The 15715-nt window shown below is 50.4% G+C and overlaps 1 protein-coding gene across 2 annotated transcripts in view; it reads left to right on the top strand.

Moving 5' to 3' along the window:
- The window catches only part of Ano1 (anoctamin 1), a 151111-nt gene that overhangs the window by 132241 nt on the left and 3155 nt on the right, over positions 1-15715 (top strand). For both annotated transcript variants that reach the window (XM_013347975.2, XM_026781689.1), the window contains 4 exons: positions 893-1045; positions 7362-7414; positions 8912-9096; positions 13963-14068. In XM_013347975.2, coding sequence (XP_013203429.2) covers positions 893-1045; positions 7362-7414; positions 8912-9096; positions 13963-14068 — 497 coding nt within the window. The remainder of the gene's footprint in view (positions 1-892; positions 1046-7361; positions 7415-8911; positions 9097-13962; positions 14069-15715) is intronic.

Below are 15715 nucleotides of genomic sequence, written 5' to 3'. Positions count from 1 at the left end.
AGGAAAGATGTCCTCCTGCTCTCGTAGCCCAATGGAAGAGGACAGGAGGGACCCTTGAGACACAGTACCAGAGACAGACCTTCCTGACCCGAGGGAACCTCTGACCATGGGAGATTTGGTTAGCCTCGGGGAGGGGACAGGCCAGGCCATGAGCTCACTGTGATCTGCCTATGAGCAGAGATTTCATAAGGTCAGACCTGTGACCCTCATGTACACCTGTGACTCAAGAGTCACACGAGGGGAAGCATAAACAGAACACATTTATAGACACATGTAGAGCTGGGGAGATGACTCCGTATGTGACATACTTTCTGCACACATGAAGACTTGAGTTCAATCCCCAAGACCCTCATAAAAAGCTGAGGGTAGTGGTATGCTTGTAATTGCAGCACTGGGGAAGTAGAAACAGGGGCTCCCTGGGCAGTCAGTCAGCCTAATCTGTGAGCCCCAAGTTCCAGTGAAAGATCCTACACACACACACACACACACACACACACAAGGTGGTTGGTACCTAAGGACCAAAATTCACAACATCTTCTAGTCTTCCATGCACACTCATGCACATGTGCACATACATTCACAGTCACACATACAAAGATAAATAAATAATCCAGACACAACGGCATACTGCCATAATCCCAACACTTGGGAGACTGGGGCAGGAAGATTGTCGCAAGTTCAAGGTCAGCCATGTTGAATTCCTGACGCTGTGACTTCTGTCTTCAGTCCCCTGGATATTGCCCAAGGTGGTAGTGGCTCTCTCCAGAGGGCTCCTCATGCACCTGCTAGCAGATTCACACAGGAGGGCTCCACAAGACAGGACGCCAGGCAGTCATGCTGGGGGCAGGGTAGCACGTGACTGCATCGCTGACAGTGCTTGCTCTTCCTACAGTCATTCAGTTCGGCTTCGTTACCCTGTTTGTTGCATCCTTCCCTCTGGCTCCACTGTTTGCCCTGCTAAACAACATCATCGAGATCCGCCTGGATGCAAAGAAGTTTGTCACTGAGCTACGGAGGCCAGTAGCCATCAGAGCCAAAGACATTGGTAAGTGAGCTACAAAATGGGTCCAGCACACATGATACGAGCAGGAAACTGCTGCTCTTGAAAAGCCACTGGGGTCCAGACGACTGTTCCCTACAAGGGCTTTCCCACGACCTTCCCAAGTGATTGTCTTGAGTCAGCTACCAGTGATGTGGGACTGTCTGTCTCGTCCGTCTACTGTTAGAGGTCTCCCAAATGTGTTCAACCTTTTGGTTTTGTGATATGACATTGTCATCTACAAAGCTCATGCCCCAGAACAGCACAACCAAGTAACAAAAAGAAAATCATAAAAAGCTCAAAAGGGGCCAGGCGGTGATGGCGCACGCCTGTAATCCCAGCACTTGGGAGGCAGAGGCAGGCTAGTCTCTGTGAGTTCGAGGCCAGCCTGGTCTACAAAGGGAGTTCCAGGACAGGCTCCAAAGCTACAGAGAAACCCTGTCTTGAAAACCCCCCAAAAAAAATAAATAAATAAAAATAAAAAGCTCAAAAGTCACATTTTAAGTTCGTAGTGATTCTGCTGAGGTGCGTCAGACACACATGAGGTGCTATTTTTCCTCCGGGCTTATTCTCAGCACCTCATTCCCCCCCCCAACACCAGGATGGCCCCAGAACTAAGAGGTAGACCAGTGGGGACAGAGCATGAGCTTCTCATCAAGTCCCTCCCACCACTGGAGCGCTACAGCACGCAGTGCTCATGGGAAAAGGTAGTTGGGGCTGGAGAGAGTATGCAGCAGTTAAGAGCACTGGCTGCTCTCACAGAGGACCCAGTTCAGTTCCTAGTCCTCATGTTGGGCAACTCACAGATGCCTGTAACTTAAACTCCAGAAGATCCAGTGCCGCCTTCTGGTTTGCAAGGGCACCTAAACACACACACACACACAACCTTAAACAAAATGTTTTTGAAGAGAGAGGGTGCTGAGGAAGTACGGGTATGTTATTGGATGACTTGCCCTTGAGGTTCAAGGCCAGGATGAAACTCAGCATGGGGCTGTGAACCCTGAGTCACTTGGCTGTGTATCGTACATGGAGGAGGGGGATGGGGAGTGGTACACACAATGCTGTCACAGTCCACAGTGTCAAAGGAAAAGCACATATCCCCTTGGTAGTGAGTGACCTGTCATCAGAGGCAGTTAAGGAGAGACACTGAATGTATTCAGGAAGAGGAGAGGACATGGAAAATGGAGTTGACAGAACTCCAGATGCCATTCATACCTCAGCCAGAGCCAGCAAGGACAGTGTCCCTCTTCTAAGCTGGAGCCCACTGTCCTTTAATTCAGCTCCTGATAAATACAGTCTTAGTGAGAAAGACATCTTTATGCTGATGCTTGGAATAAGCAAATAGCAAATCACATAAGGGAAGCCATTGGCCACCCTCCCATATAGCTTATATTCCCCGGTGATGGAATGGTCTGTAAGGAGTGGCATTGAATTTTTTGTTTGTTTTATTTTGTTTGTTGGTTTGGGTTTTGGGGTTTTTTTTGTTTTTTGGGGGGTTTTTTTTTCTTTTTTGTTTTTTTTTTTTGGTTTATTTTGGACATGGGGTTTCTCTTTGTAGCCCTAACTTCCGGGAACTCGTTTTGTAGACCAGGCTAGCCTCAAACTCAGAGATCCACCTGCCTCAGGATCCCAGGTGCTGGAATTAAAGGTGTGTGCCACCATGCCCAGTGGTGTTGACTTTTCTAAGACCTTCCCCAGGCCCCTAGACATCCAGTTCATTCTATGGGGAATCCTTGGGTAGTACCACCCACCCCTATGGCAACCCTCAGATTGCACCGGCTACTCCATATTCTCTCCTGTTTTGTTAGTGTCTCTGCCAGGCTGGGTGCTCTTTGGGCCATCACTTGGATTCTGGTCAACCCCTACCGTGGATGACCACATCCTTCAGCCTTCCAGCTGCCTCTGAGAATGTGGTTCAAGCTTCTCTATCACCTTGTGGTCTTTTACAGTGAGCCGGATGAAGTTGCCATGGTAACAATGTAGCACATCAATTATGGTGACTTCATCTTTGTGGTTCTATAGCTATGAGGCCTGTACACATACACACACAGAGAGAGAGAGAGAGAGAGAGAAAGAAAGACTTGAGAGTGAGTGACCTGGAAACATGGGTGCTGGGTGAAGAAGAAGTCAGAGCCAAGACTCATGTGTGAGGTTCTTGTGCTGTGCTTAGACACTGTGGTTTCCTGATGTCACCTCCTACCCAAGCAACTCAGACAATGGAAACAGACAGACACCCAAATGGGTCTCCCTGGGTTCTGCCCACAGACGTACAATCATTGAAAGTCCCTGGACAAACTGACCTTTCCAGCCCCCAGTGTCTCTACTCTGCCCCCATTGTGGTCATGGAGTAAGCCACACCCAGGTATGGCCAGGCTGGTGACCCCAGAGGTGCAAGAGACATTCAGGAGCTCTTGGCTTGCCACAGCTTTAGGGACACAAGGATCCTCAGTGGAAGGCCAAATCTAGGCATTTTTTTCTTTTTACTTTTACAAATGCAAAAGCTGTTCTCCAGAGGGCTGATGGAGAATGAGCCCTGGGCCGTGTCTGGACTGTATCTGAGCTGCAGGATGGACACCCCACATCCTTCTCTAAGACAAACCCAGAGATGTGTTCAATACAAACTTTTGGAACTTTCCACCTATTGGGCCCTTGGAGGAAGCTCAGAGGAAGTCTGGGCAGAGTCTAGGTCCCACTGCCCAAAGAACCAGAGTCCTCCATCTCCTCAATGAACAGATGGTCAACTTTGAAAGCCCTGTACTGAATGCCAGAGGCCCAAAGGGAACCTTGGAGATTTTTTAGAAACCCTAAAGTTCACTGTCCCATTGCTGGAAAGAAAAGCAAACAGCCACATTGTTCCCCATTGGTCCTCACAAGTGCCCAGTGGCATCCCCAGTAGGTATGTCATTGGTGAATTTTGTTTCTGGACAGAGGCCAGCTAGCCCTAAAGGATGTCCTCTAAAACCTTGCAAGCCCACCAGAGTGAACAGGGTACTATGGGTGGCCTCCTAGGGCCTGCTGTCATCCCCTCCCCCACGGAGTGTCCTCTGAGTCCTCGCTCCAGGCTCCTTGCTTTTTCCCAGGCCTCAGGATCAGCGGCTGCTTCCTGGTTCCTGCCCATTTGGTTGGAGGCGTGATCTGCCTTTCACATGCTTGTTTGTGGCCTCCTGAGCTGTAACCTTTTGCTCAAAGGGGCTTTTGTCTTCCTCCTCTGATCCGTGCAGAGCCTCTGGGCCAGCATTCCCAGGGGACAGGAGACCCAGTGGCGCCAGTGGCCTGCACCCCCACAGACCCTGGCTAGCTGCAGCTGTGCTCCAGACTGCAGGAGCCTTTATCACACGGCCTCTTAGGTGGAAGTCTCTGGGTGGGGGGGCACACATCGATGATGAAGAGGACCCCGGAATCCAGGTCTTCAGGCAGGAAGGACTCCCTGCATTGTACTGCACGCAGTGAGAAGCTCTAGTTACCGGCCTCAGCACTGAGTGGATGCCGTGTTCTCGTGGAACATCTGTTCTGACCAGCATGCTTCCTTGCCAAGCTATTGGAAATGGTTTTTAACGTCATAGGGAGTGGTGGAGGAAGAGGAAGAGGAGGATGAGGAGAGGAAGAAGGAGAAAAAGAAGAACCACACGAGATGGTACACACCTGTAACCCAGCACTCAGAAGGTGGAAGCAAGAGGAGGATTGGAAGTTCAAGGTCACTCTGGGCTCCTCATCACAAGTTCAAAGTAGCCTGGGCTATGTGAAATACTGTCTCCAGAAATAATAAATAAAGTAAAAATAGACTTTAGCCAGTTGCTCTGGCACGTTTTTTGATCCCAGCAGGAAACAGAGGCAGGTGGATCTCTGTGAGTCCCAGGCCAGCTAAGGCTACACAGTGAAACCCTGTCTAAAAACATCAAATAAAGAGAAGGGGGGGTAAGATCATTCCAACTGGAGTTTGCAAAATTATCAGTCACCCAGCAATCCTATTCCTGGTTTAGACCCTGGAAAATTGAAAACTAATGTTCAAATAAAAACTTGTCTATAGACAGGGCATAGTTGTACTTGGAAATCCAAGCACTCAGGAGGGTGAGGCAGGAGGATTTCTGCATGTTTGAGCCAAGGCTACAAAATGAGTTTCAGGCCAGAACTTGAGTTATAGAATAAGACCCGTCTCAAAAGTAAATGTATTTATTAAATTAATAGACAAAGTAGGCTTCACTGCGAGTTTGCCAGTTGTGGCGAACAACAGCGGTGGGTATTGAATGCAGTGAAGTAAGGTGGAGCCCACCCTGAACTTCACCTTCCCTTGGCTAGGGATTTGGCCTCAATAGAATGCTTGCCTGCCCTGCACAAAGCCCTGGGTTTGGTCTGCAGCACCACATGGCTCAAACACAGTGACACATACCTGTAATCCTAACCCCCCGGAAGGTAGAAGAAGGAAGATGAAGGAGTTCAAAACCATCCTTGGCTCATAGTGAATTTGAAGCTAGTCTGAACCACATGAGACGTTGTCTTAGAAAGGAAGAAAAGAAGGAAGGAAAAGAAAAGAAAAGATAAAAGAAAGAAAAATAAAGCAAAGAGCTAAAGCATCAAGAAGCATCTGGTGGTTCCAAGAGGTGTGGCATCAGGGACTCCCCTGTATGTAGAGAACAGGTATGGTCAGCTGACCTGCAGGAGCCTCCACCATCAGCCACAGGATCTCTGTAGGAAGCCCATCTCACACAAGTGGCTTCTGTCTCCTGCTGTGGTTCAGGAGATGGAACTCTGGTCATCCAGCTTGGGCAAAGGAGCTTTTGCCTGCTGGACCGTCTCGCCAGCCTCAACAGTCTCCAGGAGTCTGCAGCCAGCAGGGCCTGCCCATAGTATCCTCTGCTCTGGTTTTATCTGAAAAGGCTTTATGCATTTCTGCAGCCACTCAACAAACACCTAATAGGTCAATGCAGCTAGGCTCTGGAGACAAGTGATGCATGAACCACAGCCAGCTCTCAGTCTACTGCAGAGCTCTCAGCTCCTGAAACATGACATAAGAGGCCAGGTGTGAAGTGCTGCCACCGGTGACTAGAATGTTGGTGACGACCTCACAAGGATTCCCTCCCCTCCTAGTGCCCTTGCTGTCTCCCTCATGCCTATGGCATTTTCAGCACACGGGATCACCTATCTGCCTACTACTTTGGCTAGCAGGAAGGTAGACAGAACCACCACCTTCCCAGGAAGCACCAGGTAGATGTATGTGAACATCTCACCTCAGAGTAGACTGTCACTTACTAGGGGCAGGAATGTGGGGTGGTTCTTTCTGAGACTTCCCACCTGGTGGCTATGCATGGGTGTCTCATTGCCGTGGTGGGGGCTGTTTTATCCTGGCTGGGGCAGGAGGACTTATCAAATTCATGTGCATTGTTATAGCCTTGGCCGCTGGTCAAACCATGATTCCCAGATTCTGGGATGCCCAGGACTGAACACCTGCTGGCCTCGTGGGCCACCAGTGTGAAGCTCTAAAATGAGAGCTCGGAAGCTGTCCCACTGCTCCTAGATGGGGAGGACATGTGGCACCTAGCCATACACCACACGTGGAACAGAACACCCGACATAGTTTCCCCAAGGGTGGAGACAGTAGGATCTTCTTTATGAGAAGCCATAGACCTGGCTCAAGACTGGAAGCCAGATATGGACAGGGCACACTCTTGGCCTAATGGAGTGCAGTTCAGACAGGCCCCATGGACACACACCTAGCCTCACGGGTGAGGTTGGGGCTGGAAGTACAGTACATGGGACTCCCTGCAGGAATCTCAGCCTGAAGGCCCCTAACAAGCACGGTACCTCCTTCCTGAATCCTGTTCCTTCTCCTTTCCATTGGAAGATGGCTGAGGAGCAAGCTCCCACCACACTGGGAATAAGCCTTCTGCCCGTCTGGAATCATAGTAGTAGAAGCCAGGTCCTGTCCTGGCATGATGGTTGGCTTTGAACACTGCTGAGCATCACCCCCGAAGCAAGAGCCCAACCTCAACAGTCAGGGTGCCCTAGCCAGAGGTCAAGTCGTGGGCTGTAGGAAAGGGATCTTCCTGCACTGAGCACCTCTGGACAGGTTTACAGGGAAGGTCCAGGGCCACTAAGGACCAGGGTGTCTAGGTTGTGGAAGCTCATAGATAACCCATAATGTGACATGGTAACACAGTGCAGCCGGGGCATTGTGTTCCCTAGGCTCCTCCTGTGCCTTCCCCAGCATTGCGGGGGTGGCCCACTTACTGCCCCAGTTCTTGCAAGGTTGGGCCCACCCAGGCACTGCCTGGGCACCACAAACCGTACACCAGTCCACAGGAGATCCCATCTGCTTCTCCCCTAGGCATCTGGTACAACATTCTCAGAGGCGTCGGGAAGCTGGCTGTCATCATTAATGTAAGTGATGGGAGTGGGAATCCTGGCGGGGCAGTGAGGCCACAGGGCTGTTGGTGTCTCTCTTTAGAAACTTCCCTTGAGGACTAGGGCTGGAGCTCAATAAGTAGCATGCTTGTCTAGCATGCACGAGGCTTGAGTTTCATCCCCAGCATTGAATAAACCAGGTATGGTGGAGCATACCTGTTCTTCCAGCACTCGGGGACAGGGAGGCAGGAGGATCTGAAGTTCAAGGTCACCCTTATTTCCATAAAGAGTTCAGGGCCAGCTTAGGATACTTAAGACACTGTTTGCAAACAAACAAAGAAACAAAAGCCCATTTGTAACTTAGCTGGAAAGCAAGAGACGAAACTAGCACTCCTGTCTCTATCAAGCCTGGTGTCACACCCTTAGCTTCCTTCCCAGCTCATAACCCTGTCTTCCCAGCACACAGTATGGCTCCCATTAGTCTTTCCTGGCCTTAGGTCAGGAGTGGGATAACCCTTGGCCACTGTGGTCCCCACAGGCTCCATATTGCTGCAGCAAAGCTCAAGGCTCACTCAGAGGCACAGAAACCCCAGGTGGACATGCAGCATCACAGCTGTGTGCCCTAACCTTCTGCCTCTCCATACACTGACTGCGCCCCTGTGTGCAGACACAGCACCCATAGGAAGCAGGGGTAGCTCCCAGAACAGTGCAGGCCCAGGGTGTCCAATGCAGGAACACCTGGGATCCAGGTCCCGCTAGGCATAGGGGTGATATTCAAGCCACTAGGAGCCACACTGTCCTTCCCTAGTGCCAAATGCCTACTTCTCCATTTGAGGCCTTGAAGCCCCTTGTTAAAGGAACTGAGAAGAACTGACCCTGGTGGAGCAAAAGTAGGGTCCAGAATAAGGGGACCCAGAGTATAGCCTGTGTACAATGTGTGAAGCCAGGGCACACGTGGGGCATCTCATCATGAGGACAACGGCAACAACGTTAGATACTCCCAGAATATTCTAAACCTATATTCTTGCCACATACCAAGCCATTACCCTATACACAGCTGTGGAGGTATAGCCTAGCAAGCCCCATGCTATAGATAACTAAGCCACAGAAAGAGAAGGTGGCATACCCAAGGCCACACATCCATCAGAGGCTGTTGGGCTTCAGGCCCCTGTATGAAGTCTATCATAGAGGTAGGCAAGAACTTCACAGTTTGGAAATTCCTTCTTTGGGCTCCTGAATTTCCCCAGCAAGCCCAGGTTACAGGTAAGGTCTGTACCCAGTGAGCATGGCCAACCTGTTAAACAAGAACAGGAGGATGGCACAGAGAGCTTGGCACCCTGAGCCACACAGCCTATGAAAGGCAGCCCACTGTCCCTACTGTCCCTCCTGAAGGACAACTACCATAGCCCATCATGCTCCTGTAAGCTGCAGAAATGAACAGGACCATCCTGACCCTTTGTTCAGTCACGCTATCCTGCCCTGCCCTCCCCTGCCTCGCCCCTGGTCCTCACCCTCGCTCCTTCTCTCTGGCAGGCCTTTGTGATCTCCTTCACGTCTGACTTCATCCCTCGCCTAGTGTACCTCTACATGTACAGTCAGAACGGGACCATGCACGGCTTCGTCAACCACACACTCTCCTCCTTCAATGTCAGTGACTTCCAGGATGGCACAGCACCCAATGACCCACTGGACCTGGGCTACGAGGTTCAGATCTGCAGGTACTGCTTTCATGTCTCCTCCTGAAGAGAGGCCTTGCAGAGGCAGCTGGGAAAGGCTAGGCAGGAGCCAGGCTTCTTCGGGTGCAAGACTCGAGGAGTACTTACATGCAGTTTGTAAAATGACTGCAGGGGTGGCACACTATATAATCCCACACTAGGAGCCTGAGGCAGGGGGATTGCTGTGAGTTTGAGGCCAGCCTGGACTACATGAGATCATGCCTCAAATAGAGTATACTGGTTTGTGGAAACAAAAGATCAGAAGTTCGAGGCTATCCTCAGCTACATATTGAGATTGAGGCTGGCCTGTACTACATCAGATCTTGTCTCATAAAAAACATAACATGAGCCAGACACGTGGCTTAGCAGTTAAAAGCACCTGTTCTTGCAGAGGACCAGTGTTTGACTCCCAGCACCCACGAGGTGGTTCACAACCATCTATAACTCCAGTTACAGGGGTTCGGAAGCTCCCCTCTTCTGGCCTCTGTGTGGTACACAAACATACATATATTCAGGCAAAACATTCATATACCTAAAATAAGTAAAAATATTTTTAAAAATTAAAAAGCAGGGCCGGGTGGTGGTGGCGCACACCTTTAATCCCAGCACTCGGGAGGCAAAGGCAGGCGGATCTCTGGGAGTTCGAGGCCAGCCTGATCTACAAGAGCTAGTTCCAGGACAGGTACCAAAGCTACAGAGAAACCCTGTCTCTAAAAACAAACAAACAAAAAATTAAAAAGCAGAAAAACAAAAGATATGTATGTGTATATATGTATGTATTTGAAGACATACACACACATGCGCACACACACACATGCACATGTATGATGTCCTGCGTGGTGGTGCATACCTTTAATCCAAACATTCAAGAGGCCAAGACAGAATGAAGCAAGCCTGGACTACCCCAAACCCTTTCTTTTTTGTTTGTTAATTTGTTTACTTTTATCTGAGACAGGGTTTCTCTGTGTAGCCCTAGCCATCCTGCAACTTACTTTGTAGGCCAGGCTGACCTCAAACTCAGAGATCTGCCTGCCTCTGCCTACAGAGTGCTGGGATTCAAGGCAGGCACCACACTTCCACCACCACCTGGCTGTTTGCTTACTTTTCTGAGACAGTCTCACTATGTAGCCCTGGCTGGCCTAGAACTCTCTATGTTGTCCAGGTAGCCCCAAACTCACAGAGATCTGCCTGCCTCTATCTTCCAAGTCTGAGTCCAAATGCTACAACTTAAAGCCAGACAGCTGGGATTAGAGGTGAGCACTACCCAGCTGAGGCCCTGTCTTTAATAATAAATAAATAACATGTAGTAGTCTGGCGGGAAGGGGCAGAGAGTTCTGGTTTTACACATGATCTATTCCCCAGAAGCCAACGTTACTCCTTAGCTCATGCTCTGGGGTGGATGTGAGTTATCCCTGAAGATTCCCATGCAGGAACCTCCTCCTCGGGGTGGCAGAGGAAAGGTGCCTTTAAGAAGCTAGGTCTGACACTGTTATCCCAGTACTGGGGAGATGGAAGTAGGGTCAGTTCAAGGCTATGTACTGAGTTTGAGGCAACGTAGGCTAATGAAACCCTGAATCAGATAGAAAGATAGATAGATAAATAGATAGATTTGTATATTTATAAGTATATTTGTTATATTGATATTTATATATGAATAAATAAGTTATAAATAATAAACCTATTTATTCAAGTAGCCTAAGGCTACTATAAGGAAGAAGAAGGGGAAAGAAAAGAAGACATCATTTCTATTTGTTTTGTGCCAGGGTAGAACAGCAGCTATCCTGGGACCTTGTTCAGGGGTGGAACCTATGGGGCAGGTTTGAGAGGAGACAGCCCAGCATGGTTTTCATCTCTGAAAGCCCTCTCTCTGCACGTAGCCTAGGACAGAAATGCACAGCCCAGTGGACCCTCCCAAGTTGAAAACACAAGTCATCTCAGAAGCTTGTTGCTTCTTCCAACCTCCCCTGCCCAGTAGTCTGCAGAAGACACCAGTCTTGGGACTTCCCAGCCAGGAGAGAGAGGCTCAGTCCACCTCTTGCTAGCCAGGGAAAGGGCCAAGTTCAAAGTGGATTTCCTCTGAGTGTGAGTGGCTTTGCTCCCTGTAGAATTGAAACTTTGTTCGTGGAGCTGTTGATTGGGGCTCTGTGTGTGCACCAGCAGAGGTGCTGGTCATTCCTAGGGAAACAATGATGCTCCCTGGTGTGGGGGAGGGCTCCTGATTGGGGAGCAAAGTGTGGGGGGGGGACAGGTGCTCTGCCACTGCTGTCAGGGAACTACCTCAAAATCCAACCTCGCACTGGGCAGCCAGACTACAGGACACTCTGGTGTTGTTTAAAGTACCCCCAGCCGGGACGCCATCAGGTGCTACAGAGTTTGGGAAAATGGGAGTTTAGAGGAAAAGTCACTAAGAGAAAACAGAGAAATCACTGTTGTTTTTCTGCACACTCCTGGCAGAGTGGCAGCAGCAGGCTTAAACGCAACGAGGCACAGGTAGAGAGTTCTAGGTCAAGCCCGGGAAGCAGATCTCCAAAGACACAGGGCCCAGACCCCATCTATGTCCCTGCCGCTTTGGGCCCATGCAAGCAGAGGCCCTGGTCCCCAGCTCCAGTTCTAGCTGACTCCCACCACCTAGACCACAATCCTGTGCCTCAGCCTCCTTGAGCTCCCCAGGTACACCAGACACACCCACCACAGCTACCCCCCAAAGCTGGAGCCCAGCCAAGCCCAGAGAGCAGCAGAAGCAGTGGATAAGACCCGGGACTCCTGCAGGCTCCTGTTTATTCCTGTGCTAAAGCAGACATGGCCCAGGTCAGCCCCATTCACTCCGAGAGACCACATTCTCTTCTCCCCATGGAGGCCAGAAGAGGGCTGACTAGTAAAGCCAGGAATGGGAAGACAATGAATCTAGAGGTCAGCGTGGCTGTTGGGGGATGGTGACTGAAGAGTCGTGAGTGGGCTTTCAGGGATGCATAGGAGTTTTCCAGGTAATCCAAGGTTTGGAGGGGAAAAGGTGGAACGGACGTGTGTGGTAACACTGGAGGCACAGGCTGTTTGTTCCTATCAGTGACTACACAGCTTCTGCTCAGCACCTGCTATTGTTCCCAGCCAGTCCCGTCTGGGGAGCTGGTGGTTCCATGGCAAACAGGCCCTAGAGACTCCTGTCCAACTCCGCCCGTGAACAAAAGGCCCCATCTGCTGTGTTCTCACCTATGTACCCTCTGGGGTGGAGTTGGGCACAACTCACAAATGCTTACGACATAAACAAGTGAGGGAATGTTCAGACTGAGGTCCAGAGAGGGCTAGCGAGTGCTTGGGGGACACACAGCAAGTTGTTAGTAAACGTGAGTTGTGCTTCTGGGGCCAAGTACCTCCTCCTGGTGTCCCCTCCCTGGGCGTCAGCTTTTAGTGACCAGCCTGGGACATACCAGTTGCTCTAGAGACTCTGTCGCTAGCTGGGAATTGCGTTATATAACGCATATATCTCACTGCTGTGGTAAAATACCTGACAAAATCAACTTACAGGCCAGGCAGTGGTACACGCCTTTAATACCAGCACTCAGGAGGCAGAGGCAGGAGGATCTATGAGTTCGAGGCCAGCCTGGTCTACAGAGCAGGTTCTCAGACAGCTAGAGCTATACAGAGAAACCCTGACTCAAAAGGAAAAACAAAATAAGAACAACAACAAAATCAACTTAAGGAAGGAAAGGTCTGTTCTGGTGTTCTGGCTCACGGTGTGAAGCCACAGTCCATCCTGAGGGAAGGGAAGACATCAGGAGTGGGGACGCCTGGTCACTTCGCATCCACAGACAGGAAGCAGAAAGAGATGGCTGCTGGCACTCAGCTCACTTTCTCCTGTGTATTCAGTCCAGGACCACAGCCCATGGAGGGTCCCACCCACATTCAGGTTCAGGGCGGGTCTTCCCACCTCAGTTAAACCTCTGGTGGAAACACCCTCACACCTACCCAGAGGTCATGGTGCACTCGTGGAGGGCAGAGGGCAGTTCTCAGGAGTCAGCTTTCTCTTGCTACCATGTGGATCCTAGGAGTCAAACTCAGGTAGTCAGGCTTGGTACCGGCGCCTTTACACAGAGCCAGCTCGCCAGCCCTCCACGGCAACTCCAAATCCAGTCAAGTAGACAAGCAAGCCCATGTGGGCTGCGTGGTTAAGAGCCCTGGCTGCTCTACCGGAGGACCCGAGTTCAGATCCCATAGCCCACATCTGGCAGATCACAGCCACCTGTAACACTAACTCCAGGGTGGTCTGCTACTCCCTTCCTGCCTCTGACGACACTGCATGCACATGCATAGACACACATAATTAAATTCAAAAGAAAAACATTAATCATCCTTGTTAACGTGACACCAAGCACATTGTTTAAATCAGGATGTCCCACCCTTGGCCGTAAAGGCTCAAGTTCATCTCATAACACACACTACTTCTCGTGTGTCTCAAAAGTCCTGAGTCTCAACACTGTCCAAAGTCCCTGGTGGGGGCTGGAGAGATGGCTCAGCAGTTAAGAGCATTGGCTGCTCTTCCAGAGGTCCTGAGTTCAATTCCCGGTCATCCACATGGTGGCTCACAACCATCTGTTATGAGGTCTGGTGCCCTCTTCTGGCCTGCAGGCACACACACACACACACAGGCAGAATTTTGTATACGTAATAAGTAAATAAATAAATTTTTTTTTAAAAAAAGTCCCTGGTATCTATTTTCTCCAAGTGCCTGAGTCCTGACCACCCCCTCCAGGTTGGAGAGAATTTCTAGGCAGAGAGAAAGCCTTCCCGGCAGCGGGCCTCAGAGCCCGGCTCAGCTTCTCTCCAGAGCCCGAGAGCCACTGGCCTGCCCTTGACTCCTCACCCCTTTTGCAGGTACAAAGATTACCGTGAGCCCCCGTGGTCAGAACACAAGTATGACATTTCCAAAGACTTCTGGGCTGTCCTGGCCGCCCGACTGGCCTTTGTCATCGTTTTCCAGGTATGTGTGGGTTGGGGACACCTGTCTCTAGAAAGTGGAGGGACAGCACTTGGGAAGTGCCAACAGGAGGGGGAGCTGATCATGGCAGGAGGCAGGTACCTTGATATGCCTTCAGGGACTCTGAGGAGGACACTGAATGAACTGAACCTGAGCAATGACCAGGAGAGTATCAGGGGACAGGCAAGGGAAGGTGGGATTGTGAGAGCACTGGGCTCCATAGAGCAGACTCACAGGAAGAAGAGGCCTCTCTGTCCCCGCTTGTCTCCCTCTGCCTCTGTGCCAGGGGCCAGGCAAGTTCAGACTGGATGCAGTGGTTCTCAGATAACACCAGACCCAGGCAGCAGCCCTACTATGGGCTAAACTACACACACACATCATCCTTGTTAACGTGACACATACACACACATGAACACACACACACATACACGAACACACACGCAGCACTCCCTGACTGAAGACCCAGAGAGGATGTGGAGGGCCAGAAAGGAGTTACTAAAACCCATGTTTGCTGCCAAGGGCCTTGCACATCCCTCTGGCGTCACGGAAATCCATGCCAGAATGACAACAGACTGAACACCCAGCACTGGGGAATTTTAGTTCCAGGTCCTCCCTGTTCTGCTCCTTACATGCCCTAACTGGGCACTCACCCCTCCGTCAGCCTGTCACTGAAGCAAGTACAGAAGGTATTGGGCTAGGCTTGGGGTAATGCCCTAGCTTGCGTTTCTATTGCTGTGAAAAAGACCATGACCAAAGCCGACTTGGCGAAAAATTTGTTTGTTACACTCCAACACTGAGGGAAGCCTAGGTAGGAATTCAAACTGGGTGGAACCTGGAGGCAGAAGCTGGTACAGAGGCCATGGAGAGGTGCTTGCTGGCTTGCTCCCCATATTTTGCTGGGCTTGTTTCTTCTTTAACCCAGGACCACCTGCCCAGAGATGGCTCCTCCCACGGAGGGCTGGGCCCGTCTACATTTCACAATTATCTATCAAGAAAATGCCCCGTGTGAAGAGATAGTTCAGCAGTTAAGCTGTTCTTCCAAGGGACCTGGGTTCGAGTCCCAGCATCCGTATGGCAGCTCACAACCATCTGTAACTCCAGTCCCAGAGAACCAATCCCCCCTTCTGGCCACCCTGAGCCAGTGATACACTCACATGTGCTCAGACATACACTGAAGCAAGACACTTAAATACATTAGATAAAATAAGTTAAAAATTTTAAGCCGGGTGATGGTGGCACATGCCTTTAATCCCAGAATTTGGGAGGCAGAGGCACATGGATCTCTGTGAGTTTGAGTCCAGCCTGGTCTGCAGAGCTAGTTTCAGGATAGCTAGGGCTACACAGAGAAACCCTGTCTCAAACACACTCACATATACTTAAATTTTTTACAAAGAGTATCAAAGAATATGACCCCACAGGCTGGTCTACAACCCAGTCTGATGGAGGCCTTTTCTCAGCTGAGGGTCATTGTTCCCAGATGACCCTAGCTTGTGCCGAGTTGACAGAAGACTAGCCAGCACAGATGAGGGCTACTGGGAGAAGCTTAGCACAGTGGTTCTCACCTCCCTGGTGTTGCAGCCCTTTCATGGAGTTCCTCATGCTGTGTTGACGACCCCTACACACCATAAAATTATTTCATTGCTGCCGGGC

Source organism: Microtus ochrogaster, chromosome 8, assembly GCF_000317375.1.
Source record: "Microtus ochrogaster isolate Prairie Vole_2 chromosome 8, MicOch1.0, whole genome shotgun sequence".
Classification (NCBI taxonomy): domain Eukaryota; kingdom Metazoa; phylum Chordata; class Mammalia; order Rodentia; family Cricetidae; genus Microtus; species Microtus ochrogaster.
This window is presented reverse-complemented; position numbering and strand designations above follow the sequence as displayed.